This window comes from Dermacentor silvarum, chromosome 10, assembly GCF_013339745.2.
Source record: "Dermacentor silvarum isolate Dsil-2018 chromosome 10, BIME_Dsil_1.4, whole genome shotgun sequence".
NCBI classification, from domain to species: domain Eukaryota; kingdom Metazoa; phylum Arthropoda; class Arachnida; order Ixodida; family Ixodidae; genus Dermacentor; species Dermacentor silvarum.
Window position 1 is genome coordinate 10,533,106 of NC_051163.1, and position 12,062 is coordinate 10,545,167.

Consider the following 12,062-nt stretch of genomic DNA (forward strand, 5'->3'; position numbering starts at 1 on the left):
GTTTATCTGTTAAGCGCATGTTAATTAATTATATTCTGGGGTTGTAAGTGCCAGAACCACGCTCAGATTGTGAGGCACGCCATAGTGGGGGACCCCGGATAATTCCTGACCTCCTGGGGTTCTTTAACGTGCACACAAGCACACCAGTTTCTCTGCCCCTATCGAAATGCGGCTGCCGCGGCCGGACTAGAACCCGCGACCTCTTGCTCAGCAGTGCAACGCCATAGCCACTAAGCTACCGCGGTGTGCACTATGTAAAAATGTTCGCTATGTCTATGCTCCTGTAACAAAATAGAGTATCTGTATATAATATGGCATTTTTCTGCAGCTGCAGACTGTTTCAAAGTATTAAAAACAGGGATTCGAGACAAAGCATCAATACAGTCAAACCCGGATATAACGAATCATCGTGTACAACGATCAGCTGTAAAATTCCCTTAAACATTTTGTTTAAAATTTTTATTTTATATATCGAATTATTGATATATCGAACTATTTCGCGATCCCCTTCGAGTTCGATATATCCGCGTTCGACTGTATTTACCCGCTAAACTTCATAGCAGCAATATACACATCGAAATTGGAGTGATAATCGGCAATACAGGCATTAATTAGGCAACTTTACTAATTCTCTTGCCCGCTACAGTGGCTCAGTGGCAAAAGCGTTGCGCTGCTGAGCACGAAGTAACGGGTTCGATTACCCGGCTGCGATGACCCCATCCCGAGGGGGGGTGGATGCAAATACATTCTCATAGCACACTTTGAGTGCACGTGATCCCCGGGTAGACAAAATTATTTCGTGCCCTCCACTACAACACGTCCCTCATAATCCATTGTGTAGTTTCGGGAACTTAAACCCCGCAATCTTACTACTTAATTTCTAAATAATCACTTTACGGGCTATGTTGCAATTGAGAATTGAACTCGGCCAGCACTTAAAACATAACCTCTTGCCAAAGAAATGTGGCAGAACCCATTTCACGATTAATGTTGACGTTAATGCGATTAAGCGTTGAAGAAATGTAGCGACACACTGTATGCCAATGCCGAAATGTGTGTGCAGCCAGGCTCCTCTCTCGATCACACTTCTAACTGCACACGCTGCGCTATCTAGGGACGCCTCCATAATGTCTGCGCGGGTTGGCGAAACTTAAAGGACCATTTTTGTGATATTAGGGCGGCACATAACCCAATTACCCAAGTTAACGTCAAAGAGGTTCATTGAAGAGCGGCACATACGTACACATACTCAGCGAGCCAAGTTGGTCCGAGGGTTGGTTTTGAATCCTGCTCTCTTAGCGCAGCAGCCTGATGCACTACGCATTGGACCAGGAACTACCCAGTCACCCAGCTAGGCAGGAAAACGGTTAGAGACATAGATACTATAGGAAGTTAGCCCCCGGAGATTGCATGAAGTACACTAAGAATGATAACGCATTACAATTTTGGGCAACAAAATGTCATACAGTTAAACCTGGATATAACGAAATTGTCAAATTCCCAAAAGCTTCGAAATAAAGAGGATTTTGTAATATGCAGGTTCGGCACGAAAATTCGAAAAGGAAACGCTTAGTAAGCAAAAGGGTAACAGACGGCAGAGCTCACCAAAAACATTTATTTCGCGGTAAAAAACTGCGTGATTTTGCTTTGTTGTTGTTTGTCATGATGGACGGCAGCACTGACCGTTCATGCAACATCAATGAACACAATGCTGCTCCGGAGGGTGCCGGCTTGGCGGGCTAGGCCAGCTGCAGCAAGCGGTGGGATCAGGTTTGAATGAAGGGAGGGGGAAAGGTCACGCCCGCGGCGGCAAGATTCCCGGGTCGGGGGATGCAGGCCCGCATCGCACACGCTCGCACACGTGCACTCGCTCCCGCCACGCAGTTGCTGTGAATTCGAGCGCGCCAAGAGCGACGCCACCGCTTCGCATTCCGTCACGTCGAAGGTGCTTCCGGTTGGTGCTCGCACAAAAATGACAAAATTTGGGGACGAAATCTCTAGGTTGTCGGGAAGGAAAATTCGCTATTTAAAGGGGGTCTCCCGCTGCCACTTCGTTACGTAGAGGTCACAAATACATGTGCTTCTATGGAGTAACGGCAGGGAATAGAAAAACTTTGTTACATCCAGGGATTCGTTATATGGAGGTTCGTTATAAGCAGGTTAAACTGCAGTTACGTTGTCATGCCATCATTATCACCATGCCAATGTCATTGTGAGGTCGTTTCTATGCCATTAATTAAGTGCTTTGTGCAGTAAATTAATAGCACAAAGCACTTGCATTGCTTTTCAAGCAATGAAATGCGATTCATAGGGGGAGAAGCCACAAGGAAGACATGGAAATATCTAGTATTTTATCGAGCTCTGTTCTGTACATTAAACAAATGATGGCTATTATGTGCATCACACATATTTCGTGTAGTATTTCCGGTCGTATTTGCTGATCCACTGAGCAGAGTCATGCATTTTGTAGTCTATGACCCGCTCAATGGTAAAGGGATTGATGTTTTTTCTCTCCAGCTTCTCCTCTTCACGTTTGATTTTTTGAAGCAGTTCATTGCTGATTGGTATGGCATCCACAGGAAGCTTGTAACATACCTACAAACAAACATACATATATATATATATACAAGATTAAACGATACAGAAAAGCAGTCAATGCCTCTTTGAACTGAACTTCTTTTGGCAGTATGAAAGATTTCTTTTAGGGTGTGGTAATCATTAGTATTTTTTTGTTTGTACAATAACCAACTATTAATTAAGTTTTCCGATCGCTAAGGCAGCAATACAAAGGTTGTGGAGAATGTTGAGAAATGACCGATAACAGCGTGTGTGTGGTCCTACTTTCCGAAGAAAAAGAAAGCCTGTGAAAATGAAATAATAGTGTGTGGCAATGAGACCCCACGCCAGAGATTGCAGTGCTCTCACACATAAGCTTAGTAAAATACAGGCACAGAGTATTGCACTGGGAATGAGCGGCAGCGCTCTTTCCCTGATATGTCAGCAGCTTTCAATGCGAGTCTTGAGTTGTCATCAAACACAACACCTTGGCTTTCAAATTGCATAAGCAGCACAGTGTACTAGATGATAAGGCTTACATTTGAGACCATTTCTAGAGCTAACACATCAACACAGTGTCATGTAGTAGTATTAACCCATATATGCCCGAACGTGGGGAAATTAAGGAAATTGATTTATTTTCCCGTAATAATTGCTTCTGAGACCTTAGAAAGCAGAATCAACCTTTTATTCAAAAAAAAAATTTTTCGTACTGTGTTTTTGTAGCCGTCCTACATATAGGACACTAGGCACATATACTACTTATTTGAATGATACAATTTGACATGGACTCCGATGTCGCTTTTTTCACAACGTGTGGTGGTCTTCCCATGGCAATGAGCACACCTTGTTTGCTTGTCTTGAGGGATCACCGTGTGGTCAATGCGGTCAAATCGGCTTTGGTCTTCCAGTAAAGATTGCATGCTTTTTCCACGCAATCGAGCCATAACTCTTCATGTATGACATCGCTATTGTCCTTCAAAATGTGAGGAGCTCTGTTTTGTCCGTTCCCATTCTGTATAACTGGAATGCATTATTCACACATGCATCAACAAGATACGTCAGGAGTGAAGAATACCACTTCTTTCCTCTAATGGCTGTGCGGTACTCGGCAATATTTTGGACCAGTCTATCAACTCCTTCCATGTTGCCACTGTACCTAGAAATCAAGAATAGCTGCTCCGCCATGACTTTGGACCTGTTCTCTCTTGAATATCTTTTTACCATTTGCGTTGGTTCCACCCCGTGAGCATTTGAGACGACAGTCACTGTGCTATTGTCCTTCCAGCGCCATACGATAATTTCAGATTTGGCGTCGACTCTGTAATAGTAGAAGCCTCGAGTCTTACTTTTCATTTCTTTCTGTGTGAGGATGGGACAGTTTTCTATTCGGTTATCCCGCACGGTGCCTGTGCACTTGACACCCATTGACGAAAGCATTCTAACAAGTTTCAGACTTGAAAAGAAGTTGTCAAAGAACACATGAAAAGAGTAATCAAGCTTTCCTTTCATCCTGGACACCATTTCTGTAACAACAGATCCTCCTAGACCAAGCTTGTTTTATTGCGATAGCAATTATATGGACACTTAAACCGGATTTCTGCCGTCGGCGTCGTCGTCGTCGTCGCCGTGAGGTTCCCTATAGATAAAATCTTCGCCACGTGCCGTATGCCTGAGCGGAAGCGTGCGGGGACGCGCACTATCACGGAGAGCGAACGCACTCAATCTCCCACGCGCAAGCAAGGAAGCGGGAAGCCAGCGCCGGAGGGAGCGGGGGGGGGGGCACTTCCACTCTGCCAACAACCGCGCTCGTCGCTCGCTTGCACCGTCTCTTATCTCCACACGGCTCTGACCTTTATGCGCCGTGTGCATTCGCCGCTCAGTTTCCGTTGAAGCGATAGACTGCACGTACCTTCGCCGCTGCGGCGTATCCGCTTGCTGCCAGAGTTTTGACGGTCGTTGTCTGCAGTCATTCAGCGTGATCTATTCATGTTTGTTTGTGCGCGCTCACACCACGCTTGTTCATTCAGTTAGTAATAGTCGGGCCACATTTTCCAACGCACGCTACACATGCAATGCTGCCCGGATCGGCAGTGCAGCGCTAGAGGTGTGTCCCTTCGCACGCGCTGCCCACGGGAAGCGCTTCTCATCAACACCACCGTTCCAAGGGCGCCTTCTCGTGGTCATCGAGTCTGTCTTCATGTCGGTCTACTTACGGCGCAGCACACCTGCTTACTTAATCAGCTCATGTTTACTACAATTCATATTGCTACCAAAGCCGCTCACCTTACTTCGTATGACATTGCTGTGTTGCTATCGCATTCATTGCTTCGCCCTTAGGGCGAAACTGTGACATTTTTTATCATCCACATTACCTCCCTTGGTAGGGCTCAACAGAAAGCAAATAGCCCAATGGAGTGCAAACGCGCCACAATTTAGAGCCAAACTGCATTGCTTTCTCTTTCATAAACAGCTTGCATCCATGCTTTCCGAAGTACTCGCACATGCTTTCATCAATGCTAAAGCAGTCTAGTAATGGAGCATACAACGGTGCCTTCTTCATCACCGCTTTCTTTCTCTGTCACTGCCGCCGCATGATTTTCGGGCAGAAGAATGGCCACAGTCGACGGTACATCTTCCCCAGCGTCAATGAGGTTTCCAATGTCGTTGAGCGTTTGAGGATCTCTTCTGCGGTAAAATGAACTGTATGGAATCTACTGACTGCAAGTGGAAAAAAAAAGTTTCTACTATACGTCCATATGTCTTTTATTACGTTACTTCAACGCTACGCGCGCGACGGATCGCGCGTTCGACAGTGACACAACAATGACCCCCGATCTGCCCAGCGTCCTACATATAGGACACCGCTGTTTGACCAACCGCAAACAAAAAAACTTTTGCATATATTACAATGATATTGTTTTCAGAGCATATTCAATTACTCAGGAATAACTGACAAAAATTTCGACAACATCAATAATCACTTGAATTTATATTATTTGCATTTTCTTTCACGGCATGGCGTTCATTGAAGCTCACGCGGAAATACAATTTTGCGACTGAAAGCACGTGGCAAGGAGTGCTCCCACGCTAACCATGACTTGCACGCGAGAAGGGTAGGGCCTCAGAAACACCCGCAAGGGGGCACTAGCTTTTTTACAAAAAAAAGGTTCGAGTTATTTGGAAAATTTTCAGCGTCCTACATATAGGACATTGGGCATATATGGGTTAAAATTTTGCTGACTTTCTTTTTGTTGGATAAGTGTCACAGCTGTCCCCGATTTGTCGTCGGCGCGAAGTCGATCGACGGGGTAGACAAGCTGGTTGGTCGTTCCGTACGCAAGCGAGCACAGTGAAAAGAGTCAGAGTCGGGAGTAAACAAAAAAACAAGATATTTATAGGCTGATAAATACACACAAGTTAATAAAATACAATAATAAAGAAAGACACAAGACAGACTAACACACCTGAGCTTAATATGCACAATGATAAGGACAAATAAATACGAGCGATTAACAGTAGATATAAAAATGAAACAGTGCGAGGATCAAATACGCAAGAATACACTTAACAGTTTTCACTAAAATAAAGTTCAAGAGCAATCAAAGTTCAAAAGAAAAAAACAATGTCATACGCGTGGCCGGGCAGCAGCAGCAAGTCCATAAACCATGAAGTCGACGCACAAAGCTTTCCCGAAGAATGCTGGTGGCCGATCTTGTCGAGGTGGATGCGAATTGCTGGGCTGGGTTTCCCGGGAGTCTAGATCTGACGACTTCCCTCAAGCAGGTTGAGCTAACTTGAGGTGAACTACCGTGAGCTTCGTTGCAGACGCTGGTTTGACGTCTCGTACGTCAACAAGTTCCTCGGAGTTCTGACGTGGCCAGGCGGCCCAGGCGATACTGGACGGCACTAGCCCCCCGACGGCTTCTCAGCAGCGCATGGGTTCAGTTTCCAGACTAATCAGCAGGTCCCAAAACATGCGCCTAAATAGCCTCTCCTTTCCCTAGTTCCCTAGGTAGGGAAACTGCCGCTACGTAGCATTCTCCGAATTCAGCTCTCTTAGCTCCCAACAATCTTGGCCGCGACCTATCACTATGGACGAAGAACCGCAGATTAGCCTCTCTCCCAATGTCAAGGGCCAAGGTTGAGCCCGGCACTACCACGTGGCCGTACGTGCACACTTCGGGGTCCGTAATCGGCGTGACGCGTCTGGAATCGAGATGGCAGCCCGAGCGGCCACGACGCTTTTGACGCCCGTAATTCGGCGTGTCGATGTCGAATGCATTATACGCTGCACAGTCAGGAGCCCACGTTTTTGACACTCGTAATTCGGCGTGTGGATGTCGAATGCATTATACGCTGCACAGTCAGGAGCCCACGTGTTTGACGCTCGTAATTCGGCGTTTCGTTAATCAGCGTCCAAACCATTCGAAAATATGCCGCTCCGTGACAATAAGAGACTGTGAATGCTGTTATTGGCCACTTCTCAACATCCTCCACAACTTTTTCATTGACACCTTATTATTACACAATGAAAAAATACACTACTTCATTATTTTTAATTTCTTGGCGACATTTAGTTAAGGCAGCTAGTATATCACTGTTACAATTGATGACATTTCAGCAAGGCTCTCGGAGAAACATGATATAGCATGACTTCTGAGATCAGGCCCTACCTGCGGCTGTCCTAGGTGCGCTGAAAAATCTTGGAAGTGACATGCTGGAACTTGCATCACATCCATTAACTACCAGGTGCACACATTGTCTGCTTAGGTGCTATTTAAAGGCTGCCAATAGGAAAATTAGACAATTACTAGCCCAGCACTTTTACCAGGATTGCTTCAACGGTATATATACTACTCAATTATACTTAATTCAACAAAAGTGAAATTTCGTTACAGTTGGCCTTGAAAAGCAACAAAATAATTATTTGACCTATCAAAGGAAATCCAAGAAAAAGCACTTGCCTGCTGTAAGAGTGGCTTGATTTCCTCAAAATCCACGTGGCCGCCAACCTCGATGATGACACGTCCCGCTTTGATGGGTGTCACATAGTGGTCTATGGGGCCTTTGCCACCACCCATCCTTTTTCCCTGACCCTAAGGGCACATTTAAACATAAAAAGGAAAAAAAACTGCTTTCAAGCAGTGAAAACATAGTACAGTCTAACCCACTGTAGTAGAATGGATGTGACCTAGTAAGTCGCTCCCGACACGAAAATACCTCAATTATATCCAAATTAAAATTTAATTATGGTGTTTTTACGTGCCAAAACCACCATCTGATTATGAGGTACGCTGTAGTGGGGGACTCCGTCTTAATTTGGACCACCTGGGTTTCTTTAACGTGCACTTAAATCTAAGTACACGGGTGTTTTCTGCATTTCACCCCCATCGAAATGTGGCCGCCATGGCCGGGCCTCGTGCTTAGCTCAATTATAACCAATATTATGCATATATGTGTTACATGGTAATATTGGTGATAAACATCTTAGATTTGCTATGTTACATCAAATAATTTGCTGTGTGGGTGTTCATTTGGATATAAAAACATGGGTATAACAATTTATTGGACATAAAAAGGTAAAGCTAAAATGTCTCTCCCCAATGCCAGCATGTAATGAATATATGTTTATATACTATATTGCATAATGGATATAATATGAAGGTATTTCTTTCTCGGATGTGTATGTACACTGCTAAAACAATAAATGTGGTCCAGCAGTAACAAACATGCCATGGTCATGCACTACACACACAGGAACAGCCAAAGCTGGGAGGTGTAGGGAAATTGTAGAAAGTAGGAATATCTGACAATGCAAAATTTCAAATATGAACAAAATCCTTACGTTTCACATTGTGGTATTCAGTCCATGAATTTGATATCTTTGAACACTCAATAATGGCCTAAGAACATGGGGAGTTACCGATTGTTCAAGAATAAGAGTCCACTGGCAACTTAAGGTTTTCATTGTAGGCCATCTGGAACTGCGATAACTTCTGACTTCTTGTTTATTAGCAAACTGCTCAGTTTAAGGGACTTCCAAATAGCTTTGCAAGTGTTGAAAAAAAAAAAACAAATCAGGTTACTTTTATTGCAATAGCAATTATAGGGCCACTCTAGGTGAATTTCCTTCGGTGACGTCGCCGTGATGTTCCGTACAAAGTCCAAGTTCAATAAGATTGTGGCCGCACACTGTGTGCTGTAGGTGAAAGGGGTAGCCAAGAAGGATGGTGGCTTGGTGCGGGGCTGTCTTGTGCGCGCAGGGAGGGGGTGGAGAGGATGCACCCCGTCTCCTCGTGTGCGCAAAGGGGGAGCATCGAGTGAGATCTGCGCATGTTTGCCCATGCAAGCATGACAACATGCTTGGTAACGTAATTAGTAAGCGAATGTTCACTGCAATTCACACGGCCAATGAAACTATCAGCCTTGCTTCTTGTTGCTGTCTAATACTTTGCTATTGCAATCATTTCTTTGCTTTTTCGGTGAAACTGTGGCTTTTCTACTAACGTTGTTCTGCACGCTTCATTTTCTACTTTTGGAAGCTAAAAAGTGTTACATATACAGGGCGCCCATTTTCTGAAAATTATTAACCTATTCAATTAAAAATCTCCCCATTCTAAACACCTCTAATAGACAGCTCACAGAAAAAACGCACATAAGCATACAGGAAAGACTTTGAAGAAGGATTACTTTGACCTGGAGCCTCAAGTATCTCCTCACGATGTTCATGTGACACATGAGAATCCTAACATTCACAAACACTCGTGCAAAATCACTGGCTAGAAAAAGAAATGGACATTCAGTCATGTGCAGTTAATCCAACAGACGAAAGATTTACAAAAAGAAGCAACACCTTTTTGGTAATAGGCTTCCATGGTGGGTCAATCCGCCACACGGCAAACATTCTAGTCACATCAAGTTTCTTGTTTATATTGAGACGGATCATGTCGATGTGACCTGGTCGAAGGAAGGCACCCGACAGGGCCTGAAAATCACAAAGTGAAAAATGCTGCCTTAAAACAATAGTGTACTGTGTGGCGAAATCAAAGCCTTTACTGAGAGCCGATCATTCTTTTGTTTGTGCATAACCATACTGGCCCGTCTATTATCAGTTGCAATGATAAACTGAGAAGTTGGGTGACCATGTCATGGCCAATTTAAGAGGAAGCGTTTGCCCTGGACCAAATCTAATTTTCTTACTCAAATACATGTAAAATGCAGAAGTTCTCTCATCAGACTAGTATAGAATTTGTCTGATTTAAATTTGTTGCACTTGGAAAAGAAAGCTAGAACCTGACAACTGTTGGAAATGAATTTTAATTTAGGGTCTTAAACTTTTTAACACAATTGCCCGAAATTAAAACGAAAAAGAAATAGAAAAAGAAACTGAAGCGTGAAGCTTACAGCTCTGTAACTTTGCATATTAAGAACAAATACAGAGCAACACATAGAACAATTTTGTACACTGTATTAGTCACATTGTCGAAAGTGGACATATAAGATGTATTAGCTTACAGCTTGCCTGATATAGTTACAGTGTTTACCTGAGTTTTGCAAAAGTCCTGCTCACGAAAGTATTGGTGCAATTCAGATTGGTGGAAAATAAATGAACTTGTCCACTTCAGATGATTGCAGTTGACATAATTGTGATAAATTTTCTTTTTAACCCACAGCTCAAAGTATAAACTTTGATGGTTCATTAAAATAAAATTCCTGACTTCGGCAATTTTTGTTAAATAAAAGGCACACCTTAATAATAATCTGCTGCCAATTGTCAGCAGATTTAAAACATTTCATTTAAATGCAACAATACTCAACAAAGCCAGTTTGGTGGATGCAAAACGAATGATTTTTGTGTTCTTATGTATTTAGATAAAACCTCATAAGACAAAAGCTTCTTTGCTGGTAGGGCCACTATGTAGCTACGCCCCCCTCCCCTCTGAAACCTACGTATCTACTTATGGGCACACTGCACTCACCATTATGCCGTACTGGTTGTATAACAGTCTGTTGTGCACGAGCTCAGGACCACGGATGGAGGCCAGGTCCTTGAACATCTTCGGAGGCCGCACACCATGTGGGTATGTTGGCACCTTTTCAAGGTTGCGTAGTTTCCTCTCCTCTGGGAACTCCACACCTGAGAGTGGAGTTGCAACAACAGCAAAGTCAAAAGTAAGAATTTCTGCCTAATGGCAAATTCCACTTGCTTGGTTTAACTCTGCAGGGCTTCAATTGAATGACTGATTGTCCTTTAGCAACCCCAAAGCAGCACAGACACTGCTATTGGCAGGGCACATTCAATTTATTAATTAGATTTGAAAACGGGCGGTAAATTGAAGCTAAGATGATTCTATCATAAAAAAAAAGGAAAAGCAATAAAACGCACTAAATGAACTCAGTATGCACTCCCATCCGCCAAGTTGCAAGAAAATGACTCTGAATCTAGCAGTGCGACGAAAATGACAAGTAAAAACACACGCACTTCCAAGGGAACTTTCAGAATACATATCAATCACGACATTGAGTATTACCCCAAGTTTTGTTACATGCCATGGCACAGCTAGGCCGCGCTCTTCTGTAATGCACTTTCGTCTAAAATTACCATAAGTAAGTTCGAAACTTGCAAACACGCCGTGCCGAGGCCCCAGCATTTCAGCAATGGGGGCATATTTAGGTAAACGACATCTAGCTCTATTAAGCGAGATTTAACAAGCTGCCAGCACGTTACCTTCGTACGTTGGAGGCACCTTCCACAGTTTGAGGCCCATGCAGGCGACCACTTGAGGAACCCGGGCTTCATGAAGCGAAAAGTAGAGTGTGAGATGCTAAAGCCATAATAAAAGTAGGGTATCTAGATACAGTATGCCGCCACGATGAATGCAGCCAACAACGAAGACATATTATGAACTGTGCATATGTTGAAACTAACGTACCAACACATTCGTTAAATGTTAAGATCAGACATCACGAGCGAGTTTAATACCGGTGTTACGGGCACTTACGATCGCGATCAAGCCCGTCGAATTTCCCGATCGCGATTAGATGCTTTGCGCAAATTGCGGAGTGGAGCAATCACAATCGAGAAATTCGACACCGGTCGGGCTTGATCGCGATCCAAAGTGCCCTGTGTGACTGGGGTATTAGAGGACTCCGAGAGCACACACCGTGATCGTTGTGACGGCAAAGTGTATGAACTAAGACTTTTATTTCTGGCTTGTGATAATAATGCACAGTTCCACGAGCACGAAAGAAAAGGAATAGTGCTTACATTTGCAGCTCATGAGCTGCATGGATTTCGATGCAACACCGAGCATGACCGACATGGGGGCCGCCATGTTTCTCAGTACGCTTTCCCACTGCAGCAGTTTCACTCGCACATGCACAAACAAAAAGTGAAAGACATAAATGATATCATTGCAATGATGATATATATTCAACATAATTTAAATCTTAAGTAGCAGAAAAGTCTTCAAGCCATTGTTTTGACACCCGGTGGGCCTTTA

General features: G+C 43.9%; 1 protein-coding gene across 2 annotated transcripts; it reads right to left on the bottom strand.

Moving 5' to 3' along the window:
* Positions 1-2,328: 2,328 nt before the first annotated feature.
* On the bottom strand, positions 2,329-11,954 carry LOC119431393 (39S ribosomal protein L16, mitochondrial). Of its 2 annotated transcripts, none has more exons than XM_037698884.2 (6): positions 11,828-11,954; positions 11,288-11,353; positions 10,539-10,696; positions 9,413-9,544; positions 7,524-7,655; positions 2,329-2,595 (listed from the first exon to the last, which is right to left on the bottom strand). In XM_037698884.2, the coding sequence occupies exons 1-6, from the start codon at positions 11,892-11,894 to the stop codon at positions 2,401-2,403; spliced, it is 750 nt and encodes a 249-aa protein (XP_037554812.1). In that variant the 5' UTR covers positions 11,895-11,954; the 3' UTR covers positions 2,329-2,400. The 2 variants fall into 2 exon arrangements, with proteins under 2 accessions (XP_037554812.1, XP_049513801.1); XM_049657844.1 differs by having other exon boundaries at positions 11,288-11,384; positions 11,828-11,908.
* Between the last annotated feature and the right edge of the window lie 108 nt (positions 11,955-12,062).